Source organism: Chrysemys picta, chromosome 10 (genome assembly GCF_011386835.1).
Source record: "Chrysemys picta bellii isolate R12L10 chromosome 10, ASM1138683v2, whole genome shotgun sequence".
Classification (NCBI taxonomy): domain Eukaryota; kingdom Metazoa; phylum Chordata; order Testudines; family Emydidae; genus Chrysemys; species Chrysemys picta.
In genome coordinates this window covers 80,770,774-80,784,738 of record NC_088800.1, presented here as the reverse complement: position 1 = coordinate 80,784,738, position 13,965 = coordinate 80,770,774, and the positions used below count along the sequence as shown (strand labels likewise).

General features: G+C 51.1%; 2 protein-coding genes across 12 annotated transcripts in view; one reads left to right on the top strand and one right to left on the bottom strand.

Annotated features, from left to right (window-relative positions):
• The first annotated feature begins 1,078 nt into the window (after window positions 1-1,078).
• PLD6 (phospholipase D family member 6) lies at window positions 1,079-10,260 on the top strand. Its single transcript, XM_065560180.1, has 2 exons — window positions 1,079-1,810; window positions 2,809-10,260. The coding sequence occupies exons 1-2, from the start codon at window positions 1,405-1,407 to the stop codon at window positions 3,054-3,056; spliced, it is 654 nt and encodes a 217-aa protein (XP_065416252.1). The 5' UTR covers window positions 1,079-1,404; the 3' UTR covers window positions 3,057-10,260.
• Window positions 5,821-13,965, bottom strand: part of MPRIP (myosin phosphatase Rho interacting protein) — a 170,626-nt gene continuing 162,481 nt past the window's right edge. For all 11 annotated transcript variants that reach the window (XM_008164738.4, XM_008164735.4, XM_042853101.2 and 8 more), the window contains one exon: window positions 5,821-13,958. In XM_008164738.4, the coding sequence (XP_008162960.2) occupies window positions 13,887-13,958 (72 nt within the window). In that variant the 3' untranslated portion in view covers window positions 5,821-13,886. The remainder of the gene's footprint in view (window positions 13,959-13,965) is intronic.

The following is a 13,965-nucleotide window of genomic DNA, read 5'->3' as shown; positions in this document are numbered from 1 at the left end:
TAGTGGACGTGCAACAACCCTTGAGCTGAGATTCTCTAAGCATGCGTTTTTAGGTAAAATAGAAAACAGATTTATTAACTCCAGAGATAGATTTCAAGTGATTATAAGTTACAGGCCCAGAGATCAGAGGTGCTACTTATCTTAGGGTTACCATACGTCCGGATTTTCCCGGACATGTCCGGCTTTTGGGGGCTCAAATCCCCGTCCGGGGGGAAATCCCCAAAAGCCGGGCATGTCCGGGAAAATCGGGAGGGCTCGGCCGGGGCCTCTTTGGCCGGGGCCGGTGCGGGGCCGGGCCGGGGTCGCGGGGCCGGGGGGTCCGCTGGGCCGGGAGCCGGGGGGGTCCGCGGGGCCGGGGGGTCCGCTGGGCCGCGGGGCCGGGAGCCGGGGGGGTCCGCGGGGCCCGGGGGTCCGCTGGGCCGGGGGGGTCCGCTGGGCCGGGAGCCAGGGGGGTCCGCGGGGCCGGGGGGTCCGCTGGGCCGGGAGCCGGGCCGGGCCCGCGGGGCCGGGAGCCGGGGGGGTCCGCTGGGCTGGGAGCCGGGCCGGGCCCGCGGGGCCGGGAGGTCCGCTGGGCCGGGAAGTCCGCGGGGCCGGGGGCTGGTGCGGGGCCGGGAGCCGGTGCGGAGCCGGGAGCCGGGGGGTGCGCCGGGCCGCCGGGGGGTGCGCGGGGCCGTCGGGGGCCGGCAGTGCTGGGCGGGCCGGGGGTGGTCGGCCAGGGGCCGGGGCCGGCACCCCAGGGCCCGAGCTGACCCAGGCTGGAGCCGCCGGGGGGCCAGCCTGGGCCGCGCCTCCTCCCCCCACACTCCCCCTTACCTGCTACAGGCTTCCCGCGAATTAAATATTCGCGGGAAGCAGGGGAGGGGGCGGAGACTTTGGGGAAGGGGCGGAGTTGGGGCGTGGGCGTGGGCGGGGCTGGGGGCGGGGCCGGGGCGCGTGGAGTGTCCTCCATTTGGAGGCACAAAATATGGTAACCCTAACTTATCTGACCCCCACCCCCCAATCGTGTTGGGCACTGTACTCTGGTGTAATTGTACCATGGTTTGGTGTAACAGTGACAGTGAACATGCCCCTCCCCCAAACTGTCCCCCTTAGCTAGCCCCGCCCCCGCAGGAGAGCGAGACGCTGAGGCGGGGCGCGCGGTCAGAGAGTGCCTCGTGGCAGTTGGGGCTGGGCAGCGCCCGAGCGCCCGGGGAGGGGTGTGGGGGGAGGGCTGATCTGGGATCCGTCGCTATGAGTTCAGCCAGTTGGTCTCGCACATGCGCGGCAAACCCCTTCCTCCCCCCCACCGCCAGCTTTGGCACGTGACCCGCCGACTTCGCGTACGCGGATCCTCGCGCCACCGAGGCCGCGCCCCTGCGCGGCCCACGTGACCCCGGCACGTGGTCCGGAGCGGGCGCGCGAGCCATGTGGCCGGGCCTCGAGGCGTTGCCATGGCGCTGGGCGGGCGGCGCGGCCCTGGGGCTCGGGCTGGCGCTGCTGGTGCGCGGGTGGTGGCGGCGGCCCCGGGCCCCGCGGCGCGAGGTGCTCTTCTTCCCGTCGCCGGTCACCTGCACCGCGGCGCTGCTGGGCGAGCCGGGCCCCGCGCCCTGCCTCTGCCCGCTGCCGCACGGCGACAGCCCGCTCGCCCGCCTGCTGCGCCGCCTGCTCTCGGCGCGCCGCTCCCTGGAGCTCTGTCTCTTCGCCTTCTCCAGCCCGCAGCTGGGCCGCGCCGTGCAGCTGCTGCACCGCCGGGGCGTGCGCGTGCGCCTCGTCACCGACTCCGACTACATGGTGCTCACCGGCTCGCAGATCGGCCGCCTGCGGCAGGCGGGTGAGGGGCGAGGCGGGGGAGGTGGCAGGAGGAGGGGAGGGGCAGGGAAGATGAGGTGGCGGTGGAAGAGAAGATGGAGGTCAGGGCAGGAGGGGAGGGGCAGGGAAGATGAGGTGGCGGTGGAAGAGAAGATGGAGGTCAGGGCAGGAGGGGAGGGGCAGGGAAGATGAGGTGGGGGTGGAAGAGAAGATGGAGGTCAGGGCAGGAGGGGAGGGGCAGGGAAGATGAGGTGGAGGTGGAAGAGAAGATGGAGGTCAGGGCAGGAGGGGAGGGGCAGGGAAGATGAGGTGGGGGTGGAAGAGAAGATGGAGGTCAGGGCAGGAGGGGTGGGGGAGGGAAGATGAGGGAGCCAGGGACAGAGGGAGGGGAAGGGAAGGGAAGCGAAGCAGGTCAGGGATGTAGAAGGCAGAAGGGAAGCCAAGGAACAGCGCAGGGAGTAGGTGGGGCTGAAGGAGGTAGGACCCCCATGGAGGCACTGTAGGGAGCAGCTATGGGGATGGTGTACGTGCCAGGGGAAAGACTGACACAGGGCAGCTGGGGGAGACATTGGGGGAGCCCGGCCCAGCCCTGAGGAAGATGGGAGGAGCTAGGTGATCTTCCACATTAAAGAAGAGGGTGATTGCTCAGGTGCAGCCCCCTGGACCCCTATGAGCCATCCACCTGGTCTCCCCTGTGGCCTGTTAGAAGAGGCAGGTACACTGGAACAAGCTTAGCCAAGCTTCCTGTCCTTGCAGACTGTTAATAGAGAAGCAAACACCTATTGTCACAAGGGACAGACATGTGGCAAGATGACCACAGGGCTCAGTGTTTCCCTCTCCTGTTGTTGGTGTGGTGAGGAATGGCATCAAACACTCATGTTGATTATTTTTTTTTTTTTTAAGTTAAGGGCATCAGGTTCTGAGCCAGTCTCTTAGGACACTTTGCAGGGTAGCTTTTGGTCATAAGAAAGCTTTTTACCTTGAAGAGGAAGCATTGAAAAGGTTCTCCTCATTTTGCAGGGATTCAGGTGCGTCACGACCAGGAGAGTGGCTACATGCATCACAAATTTGCTATTGTAGACAAAAAGATGCTCATCACTGGTTCCCTCAACTGGACCACTCAAGCTATCCAGAACAACCGTGAGAACGTGCTGATTGTGGAGGATGCGGAGTATGTGGAGCCATTCCTGGCAGAGTTTGAAAGGATTTGGGAAGAGTACAATCCAGCTAATTACACATTTTTCCCCACTGAAAAGGAACAGAAATGACAGCAGCTTTTTGGAGCTGGAAGGGTCCTTACAGAGACACTTGCTAGAAAAATGCTATTTGTCATTTAATTTTGTTATAGCTACAAAGACTATAGCATCATACAAGGGTGAGGAGTTCTGTACTTTTCAGTGAAAACCTCACTGTGTACTAAATGAAAGTGCATCACTCTAAACTCCTTGGTAAGTAGTGGTGTAGTAGAAGGGCCAGCTGTAGTGCTGGAGTTCAAAAGATAATGGCCACTGCCATGCACTGGAAGAAGGCAAAGTTTGGAATGTTGAAGAGTACTGGATATTTTGACAGTGAAATAGCCACTTACTGGTTACCCCTAGTGACATTACAGAATGATATACTATTTCTGGTATGGCTGATCCTTGCTGGGAAACTACTTGTTTATTTCATGCATGGCAGTATAAGAGTGCAAATCTTCCTCGTCACTAGTTCTAAAAGAATTGGGTAAAGGGGCTCTGCACAAAGCTATAATTCACACATGGACTGAACTGGGTATGTTACTTTATTAGGAGTGGAAAGTGTATTAGCCATTTAACCTTTAAAATACGTAAGACAAGGTTTGTTATGGAAAACTTGATTGAGAAGTCAGGAATTTTAACATTTATTTTGAATGTTGATTAGCCTCCCTCTAGTCTGTTCACTTTCTCAGTAGCTGCAGCATAATAGAATCCTAGAAAAAGTGCCCTGGTGGGGCCGGAGAGTAGATATGGCAATCTGCAGAAAAACAAGTCCAGGCTGGCCCTCGTAACAGCCCAGTAGTGTGAGAGAAATACTTGGAGTGCAAAGTGTTGAGAAACTGACTGTAGCGGAGTTGCTGCCTCTCAGGGAAAGGAGCTGCAAAAGGAAACCCCAGTGCACGTAGGGGACAGGCTGCTTGCTCCGTTCCTATACAAGAAAAGCAGCGTAACCCCATCCATATCAATTGCCCAATGTGGCTTGGCACTAGAGAATATAGGACACCACTATTCCCATTTTAATCTTCGAGATAGATTGGCAGTTTTCTAGCTGGGGCAAGTTCTCCCCTGTGCAAGCCTCCCCCGCATTTTCTTGCGGATACTAGGTGTCATGTCCCTGTAGGCTTTTAAAATCATCTGCCTCCCTCCTCCATTTATGGTGGCAGTCTCCTAAATGAAATTCAGAGGTCAGGGTGGATTCTTGACTTCCTGAAAACAAAGCCATTTCATGTCTAGCGGAAAGCAGGTTACTGCTCTTGAAGATGCTGTGACAGGCAACAGAAGCTGTTATGCCTATGCAGGTGTAAGCTCTCCCCTGCTTAATGTACCTGATTCTCCCCTCAGGTTAAGAGGCTAGTTCAGTTTCCATACTCATTACATCCTTGGCTCTTAATGAGAGCTCTTGTGGCGTTGACATAGAATAAGAACGGAACACAGCGATTTGTTTTAGACATATCAGCCTATACACTTGAAACAGGGAGCTGGAATGTCAGAGGGTTCATGTCCTTATGCCACAGTGCTATAAGGAGGGCTTGATTGTAAAACTAACTGCAGCGTAAAGTTTGTAAAGCATCAAATCTTGCAGTCCCAGTAACAGCCTTTGCCACATACAGTTCAAGCTGTGGTGTTTGACTCGTTCTTGGTTGTAAAAGACCGTTTCCCTCTTCTCTTCTTGGCTCTTCAAGTTACTGTGGCTATTTTTAGGTCTCACAGTTAACTGTTATTCCACACTTACCACAACTTCAGTTTAGATTGGGCTTCAGAGCTTTACCACTGAACCAGTAATTAACAGAAAATAACATTCAGAATAGAGCTTAAGAGCTGTGGTATTGTCAGCAAATATAATGAGATATTCTGAATATTCTGGGAAATTAACCTTCCCCTCATACTTTAGGGTAGGTTAAATTTGGGGCACACAGTGAGTGAATTTTGATACAGACTCTTACAAGTTCATGGGTTGTCTGTTTCCCCATGTCTGGTTAAAAATGCCTTAATCTTTGTAAAATAGGTGAAGTGCTGGAAGCCTCTATGGCTAAAAGTCCCACTAGTGTGTTGCCAATGTCCTGTTATAATAAGTATAGTGATTAGCACTATTAAGAACACCACAAAATCCTCATTTGCCATTTATGGTAAGCCTTAGGCCAGAGGCCCCAACCAGTAAAAGCAAAAAGAGATTAGTCTACCCCAGGGATCGGCAACCTTTGGCACACGTCCCTCCAGGGTAAGCACCGTGGTGGGCTGGGCCGGTTTGTTTACCTGCTGCGTCCGCAGGTTCGGCTGATCATGGCGCCCACTGGCCGCGGTTCGCTGCTCCAGGCCAATGGGGGCTGCGGGAAGGGCGGCCAGCACATCCCTCGGCCCGCGTCGCTTCCCGCAGCCTCCATTGGCTTGGAGCAGCCAGTGGGAGCCGCAATCAGCCAAAACTGCGGCCACGGCGGGTAAACAAACTAGCCCGGCCCGCCAGGGTGCTTACCCTGGCGAGCCGTGTGCCAAAGGTTGCCAATCCCTGGTCTACCCACTTACTCTTAGTTTGGTCCTTCTAGAGCAGGCTAGGGTACACTGGCAAAGGTCTGGAAGGAATCTGCCACTGCCGATATCCACGCTGTACCAGCTGTAGGCAGTTCTCCACCACAACAGTCAGGAGTATTAGCTTCACAATGCTTTGAACAGCAATGGGTATCTATTAAAGAAAATGTAGATGGTGGTAGGACTGTAGTAAGTGGCTAACTCGAAAGCCTGCGTCTCCTTTCCATGTAGATGACCATGTCCAAACAAGCACCTCACTACACAGCATGCAAAGGGTGGTGCAAAAATAGTTTATTACGATATAGTTTATGTAAAGTTAAGTAATTATATTTACAAAATAAAAATTATCAGCTACATCCATGGGAACCTAGCATGTCACACAAGATTTGTAAGGAATAAATATTGTGACCAAAGTGATGCTTCTATTACAGTGAATAGCGGCTTTTTTTTTAAAGCACTGAAATAAAAGCAAAGGGGGGGGGGAGAAAGAGAGAAAAAAAGATTCCACTCATACTCAGTATCACAGGGGCCTCAAAAGGCGTGTGCATTCACCTTTGCAAGAGGAAATGGATCAGGTCTGACACATCACTCCATTGCTGCGTGAGGTGTGTGGAACCCTCCCCTTATGCACACCATTCAGACCTGCAGCCTGATGGAACACAGCTGCCACTTCTCCCTGGTCACCACCCTTGTTTTGTGCTAGTTCTGAGGCAGGTGCACAAGTCTCTCACCACCACAGTAGCAACCCAGGAAGTAAGTTACACAATCTTCTAGGTTTGATCTGCTGCCATTAACACCATGCAGTCAGGTTGCAGGTTGGACAGGTGGCTCTCTCTGTCTTGCATCATCACAGGAACTGGAGATGTTGTGGTTGACTCTTGGGTGTTCACCATAAACCACAACTAATCATGATTTCTATTTCCATCTCCACCAGGGACTGAAGCTCTTGCAACTCAGCTGGTAGTGGAGGGTGTGTGCATTTGAGTCGGGAACTCATCTCCCTGGACTGGGGCCGCTGATTGAAGGCATGCACAGGACAGAGCTAAGGCAGTCCCTCAATTCTGATTGGGTTGGTGGTGTGAAGTGAGGGTGTCTATTGCCACTTCACAGTTATCATTCAAATACATAGCTTCCCTCTGTTGCCCCCCACCCTCAAAGTTTAAAATCTCAAGTCAACCCAAAACTCCAGGTCCCAAAAGGGTGAATGTGTATCAAAGACTAAATCCTCATCTATTTGCTACAAGTCAAAGTCTTCAGTATTTTACAACATACTTTGCTCTCTAGATTAGAGCAAAGAGTCAGTGTTCCTGCCCCATCCAGCACACGTTCATGTGTAGGGTAGACAGGAAGGGTGATGAAAGAATTGCTTGTGATTGCACTAAACTAATGTCAGTGGCCAGGAGGGTTAGTGCTGTTGGTACCAATTCAAAGGCTAGTCAGGTTTCTGCTAATGCCTGCTGCCCCCTCATTCTCCTCTAGTAGTCTCTTAAAGTGCAGGCTGCAGCAAGTTAAACCACTAGAGCTGACAGCTTTGTTTTCAGCCCTCGTGTCTCTTCAGTGTCCTTCCCCAGTCACACAACAATATTTCTGCAGCCACTTTTAAGAAATGCTCTGTATTACAGTGGTAGGGATCACATCATAAGTGCAACTCAGTAGTAACTACGATGTATTGAAAGTTATATTTTAAACAGTTACTTACATATCATTGTAAGTTACAGTAAACTTCCATGCTGTTGTACAATATGTAACTGCACAGCTAGGAGATAGTTCCCTTGTAAATTCCATGTAGCCTTACAGAGTAGTTTCAATGCTGATGCATAAGTGAGTTAGACAATTATACACTAGGATCCTGGAACCTTAGTTCACTCACTGCAACAGTCCTAAGTTATCGTGCAAGGATATCTGTGTATGCTCTAGTCACACAGTAGTTACTACTTCTATATATAGATAGCAATTTTGCACATTCACAGGGTGTTAATGCCACTATCAAATACAAGATTACTGAATTCTCAATGGAAAAAACAATTTATAGCGCTTTAGGATTAACAGTTCTCAAACAGACTGGACACATTCTTTGGACAGGTATCTTCAAAGCTAAAGGTACAGGTCAGAGAATTTTAAAAGATATTTATAACAGTCATCAAAAAACATTCTAATAAGAGGACACAGGGTAGGTTCAGCATCTTACACTCAAATCTCTTCCAATCCCAAAAGGGACATCTGTATTAGAACAAGATTAAAAAAAAAACAAAAAACCCCAAAAAACAGAACTTAGTCACACACACACAAAAACCCTCCGCTAACTTCTGAGTAATAAATATTTACATTGCGTGCTTTGAATACTATACAGGTTTTAAATTATTTTAAAGAGAATAACAAAGCTTTTTTTTTTAAAAAATGGAAAAAATTACAAAGTAAAGGCAAGCTACACTGAGCGTGCATGTGCTTAAGTGTTCACAACAAACTAAGTACTGTATATGAACCACAAAAATGCAAAGGTCTAGTGGAATTCCAATCAAGTATATAGTTGTTACAAAAGTGACACATTTTACAATGCTTAGGACTGCTTAAATGCACTCCATTCAACCGGTTACAGAAAAATAGCCTTGTTGTGTTTTGCACATCAGCACAAATTCTGCTTTTGAAGCAAATGGGAAAAAAAAATTGCTCCCTCTCTTAGATGGATAGGGGGGGGGAAATCACAGTTAAAAAGGACTTAAATCTAATTGTTTCCAGAAAGAAAAAAAATGGCTGAAAAATTCTCCACAAAAGACAAAACTTTGGAAGCAATTAGAAAGTTTATACGTTTCTACGGCTATTTTGAACTTGGTTTTATTAGACCTCACATTCTCGTACTTTTCATAGTGTAGGACTTTATAAAATGCAGCTGCTTGCAATATATATGTATTCACACACTGTATATACTGTTCCCTTCAGGAGCACTGCAAGCGAGACAGCTACCATGCCAATTTGCCCTGTCGTGTATGAAGGGTGCCTGGAACACAGCCGGAGGAAAAGTGAATTGGAAAATCCTCTGCTGTCTCTCTCTCTCTCTCTCTCACATACACACACACAGGAAGATGCAGATGGAATCAGAAAGTGTCTTGGGCAAAGGGGCACCCTCCTCCTCAGTTCAATCTGAGAAACACGGATTTCTAGCCTCATGGAGAAAGATGAAGCCTGAAGCAGAAGGCAGAACTGGGGTGAACCACAGAACCTTGCACTCAGCTAAGACTTTTTTTTACCTGTGGTAGATCTCTGTGTTTACTGGGGGTGGAGTAGAGGTGAACACACTGCCTAATACTTCGACGACGGCTCCTCCCAGCTCAGGTAGGTGCCCATCAAAACGGCAATGAGGCCTCTGCCAGCACATCAGAGAGAACAGAAGTGCGTGCTTGCGCCACAGCTTTTTTGTTCTTGACCTCTGGAAGTCTCAGTTATTGCAATGTTTATTCCAGTTGGGAGCGCAGCAGTCTGATGGGATGGAGAAGCTGCACAGATGGGCACAGAGCCAGCTGCTCTTCTGCCCCCTTGAACAACTGACTTTAGAGCGCATACCTTGTGCACAGCAGAAAAACATTAAAAACAAAGCTTCAGTCCCTCTTTGGAGATGTGTCTGCTTCAGAACGCACCTGCTCTTACAAGGGTCAGTATATAACAAATGTTTGTACGAGACCCTTTGTTTAGGTGTTAAATAATATTTTAGAACAAGTTCAGCAAAACAAACACTTATTTGGCCTGTTAGAGGTTCTTAGAAGTTTTAAAAATATACACCAAAGGGTGGTCCCAATCACCCCTCCATGCACGGTGTTTATGTCCTCCCCAGAGGAGCTCATTTCTTGTAACACTGGATTTTTGTTTTGGCTACAGCTGGTATCTGTGGCTCCATTTCATCCCAGTGAAACTGCATGTCTAGTTAGCTTTTAAGGGCAGTATGTAGGTCCAGAAAAGTGGGCCAAGATGCATCATCCGAAGATCCCCTGTCACAAACCTTCACTGACAGATCCGTTCCCACAAGTTCAGATTCTGCTGATCCATTAGTCCTGGCACACCTTGAAGCAAATCCTTTTAAGCTGATCCACTGACCCAGGAAGATGGAGGTCACAGGATGACGAGTTTGCAGTAAGGTAGGAAATAAAGATATACCAGCCTTAAAGAAAAAATACCAGCTAGCTTGAACAAACATCTTGCCTAAGTCTGTTACTGGCAGTGTCTCATCCATCATAGTCAGGTCCCAGGACTTTCATAGGACTATGCACATCTCCTCAAGAGAAGAAATTGACATGGGCTATTCAAAGCTTCCCTAATTACAGTCTTTCGCTTGGGGTATGTGCACATGAGAAAGGATAATGGGCTAAGAAACCCATCAAATAAAAGATTCTCTTCCTCTAAGCAGTTTTCTTCTCTGCCTCAGTCCTTGGGACCCTGTACAGGATAATTATGGGACTAGAGCACAAGCAGAAAGCTGTTCAGACCAACCCACTGGATCTACCATTTCTTCAATACCACCTCTTATTACGTGGCTTGCTATTCCACTGGTTTACACGCTTCTCTCCCTGCTCTCCTTTTATACTAGCTACTATCTAAGTGCTTCCACTTTGAAAACATACCACAGTGCCTTTCCCCATGTCCTCACCCATGTACACCATCTGGGTCAAAAGATGGAAAAGACAGGCCCCACTTCAACCACAGTTTTCCCTCTCCACCTCCGCCATATGCATGGCCAAAAACACCACCAAGCTGTCCATCAGCATGCTGCAACCCTTCCTCCAAGCCAGCTCCGCACAGCATCATCCTAATGATATCTACATCTGTGTGGTTACACTTCCTCCTCTACCATTATGAAATCAGGATCTGGATAGATGCAGAGGTTAAAAAAAAAAAAAAAAGAGATCCCAATAACTCACTGAGAGTTCCTGGTCCAAGCAGAGAGAGACTGAGCCTCAAGAGAAGAGTGGCTGGATTGGGGAAGTGCACAGCAGAAAAAAGGTGGCTTCAACCCCCTGGGAGCATCACTCTCAGGATCTCTTTGAGGCTCAGTTCAATGAAACTGTACCACAAAGGGCATCAGGCCATGGGTATCTACAGCACCATCCTGTAGCCTCCATCTCCCTGGCATACAACTCGAAATGGAGAAAAGGTGTGTGACCTTCACTTCTCACCCTTAAAGTAACTGATCATAACCCAAAGAAGCGAACAAAGCAGCAGCAATTAGCTCGTTGGGTAGCAAGAAGCTCGGAGCCCAGATGGCCGAAGGGAGAGAGAGAGAGAGAGAAGTGGCTTTTCCAACAGGAGAACAGAACACACCTTGCTCAGGTGATTTAGGAGTAAGAAGCCCTCACCAGACTCCAAGGGAGCACAGGCTGGGGTGTGTCCTCCTTGGAAATGTCACATTCAAGTGGACTCTTGTGAGGTGAGGGAGGAGAAATCCCAACGCTGAAGGACTTCATGCTACCCATGCCTGTGTCCCATAGGCTCCACCATCTGAACGGAGAATTCAGGGTTGGAAAGCTAGCAGAGGGAAGACACCCTCCACCCCCAACCAGGCGGGGATGGAGCATAAGAACAAAGGGATGTTCTCTTCTGGTGGTTGCTGATGTGAGAAGACCAGGAAAGGTCAAGGACGGAGCAAGCTGGGTCTGCATGTGGAGGGCCCCATGGTATAGGGAACACAGCAGGTGAGCAACCCCTCCCCTGGCAGTATCTAGAGCCAGATGCAACCTGTGTCACAGCACCAACATCCCCACTGGCCTGCGAGACATGTCCCCTCAGAGCTTGTGGGGCTCCAGAGTTCAGCCCAAAGACCACATTGCCCTTGGCTGCTTGTAGCTCCCACTGAAGTCACCCCTTCCCCAGCTCCATCAGAGTTTGGCCCTCAAGTGTTCATCCTGGGCCTGGTTTTGATCTCATGGTGGTGAGAATGAGGAACCACATTGAAGCCAATGGAGCTACAGGGATAAGCGGAAGCTGAATCAGGCAGAGAGCTTTGACATCTTCCAAGAACAGAATGAGCAGAATCTACCAGTAACATGCTCAGGCCCTGCAGAGTGGGTCAGAATTTGGGGCAGGGAGGGAATGCTTCCTCTGACTAAACAGCGTCCCCTCTGGCTGATTAAAGAACACTGAGGGAGGGAGTCACATTTAGGCCTCCTCGGCTGGAAGGCAGACCACCGCCATGGCCACTGGAGGTTGGGGGGACCCATTACTTAGCATCACCAATACAGTCACTAGTGTGAGGGGTTTCAGCAATGCGGCTCTGGGTGAAATTTGAGAGCAGGGTTGGGGAGGTGATGGGACTTATTTAAACAGCCCCCAGCCACCAACTAAGCTGAGAACTCAATGTGCTTTTTGGGTATCTGTGGGGGACACAAGCAGCTCCTCTCACCAGGAAGGCAGAGCTAAGAGGCCTGTCGAGAATCACCAAGTCCCAAGCTGGCGGCAGCCATCTTGGCAAGGCGGGAGATCCTTGGGGACCGAGGCAACATGGGTGGCCGACGGGAGAGACCAGAAATGAGTTTCAAACCTGCTTTAGCCAGTGGTTCCACAGTCACAAAGGAAAGTCAGGTGGATTGTCCAACCATTGTCAAAGCAGACTAGAAACTCCCCCATTGGCCTGGCATGCTACCAGGGTCAGGCATGGCCGCCACTCTGCACAAGCCTTCCAGACTACACTGAGCATTCCTGGGGCAAAGGGCATCAGAGTGCTGGGCAGCGCTCATGAGGGGCACTACCCCTTAACCAAGCTGGCCAAACAAGCACAGCTAGCGAGGAGCCATGTTTAGACACAATTTGAGAGAGGCAGTAGCCTGGCTCCCTACAGAGTCAAGGGCACAGTCCAATGTGATTTAGGCCTGTCCACACTAGATAGCCAAGCTCAGTTAGAAACTGCTCGTGTTGGAACAGGCCCTAGTCTCAGAGTTGAGGCAGGAGTTGTCTTGTCAATCAGTGATGCAGGGTACAGAAGCAAGGAGGCGTACAGGGGAGAAAGTATGTGCTTGCTGTTGCTAGCACGGCCGTAGCCACTGCGGAGATGAGCGAGGACCTACAGGACGAGAGATACTCTCTCCCCCCCGCCTTTGCCAAGCTACACTGGTTTAATGCTGCACCTCCACCGCTGGATTCCCGCAATTCCCTCACTCACTTTTACTTCACTCCAGTGGTCTCATGCTGCGCAGTGTTGCTAAATGGACTTTTAAGAGTGATCCTCATTCAGGAGCTGGGAGCAGGCAGGAAGCTGTCCTGGGAAGCTGCAATATGGGTGGTCTGGAGAACAGGCGAGTTCTGAGACTCGTACTTTGGAGAAGAGCTTTGAAAAGTAAAATGTAGCCATAGATAAAAGTATTAAAACCGGAGCTGTTGGCTGGTGAGAGGAGCTGAAATCAGGGAGCTGCCTTTGGACTGAGCTGTGTGTGTTCGCAGCCAGCGTGGGCTCTGTCTTCCCCCCTCAGAACGGGGCAGGGAAGCTCTCACACCCAGTGGTTGATGGGAAGAAGGGGAGAGTGGCTGGAGGGGGCTGGCTGTAGCTGGGATGGATTTGGGTAGACAGGCCCTGCAGCTCGGTCCCTGGAAGCACATTACTCAGGGCACGGGCATGATAGGAAGAGAGGAGATGGGCCTTCGGGGCAGGTTTTGTTGAAATCTGCGTTTAACGAACATCTGTAACGCTCTGGCTGTAACAGCCTGAAAACAAGCCAAGGCCGAGACCTGCTGGGGCTGTGGGTTGGGAGAACGGAGCCCAAACCCTGGCCACCCTCCCAGCAGACTCCCCTCATTTTTCTCCGGCAGCTGGCGGGCTGTTGGTGCTGTGACCCAAGCACACACCTGACGGGTGGGGCTGCTTCCGACACAAACGGACCTGCCTTTCCTGACGTTTTGACCACAGGCTTTTCCCCGGAGGTGCAAGGAACGCAAGCTCAGAGGACGGGCTCACGGTGTGTGACTGAGCACCGGGGTCACTCAAACAGCTGTAGCGCTGGGTCTGGCCTATGCCAGCCAGGCCATTCTAAACCAAAGCAGTCGGTATGACAGAGCTAGCTTATCGATAGGCTGCTGAGCCTTAATACTGACACTTAGTGTAATGGTTTACAGTGAAGGAAGGAGCCAAAGGGGGCAGAACTCCATCCCCTCCTCTCCCTCGTGGAGTCTCTGAAGCATCTCTCGATGCGGGGAAAGGAGCTGTGGAGTCAAGGTGCCAGGGGCGGGAAGAACCGCCAGCCGCACTCAGTCCGATCAGGAGCATCGAGACGAACAACAGCACAGAGGATCATAAGGAACTAGGAACACGCGGTGCTCGTGCCGTGCGATCGCAAGCTGGGAGGTGTTCAAGCTGAAGGGGGAGAACTAGTCTTTCTTCAAGTCCCTGGATTCAAAGAGCTTCAAGCGTTCTTGCACGGTCAGGCCTTCCTTCAGACTCTGGGAG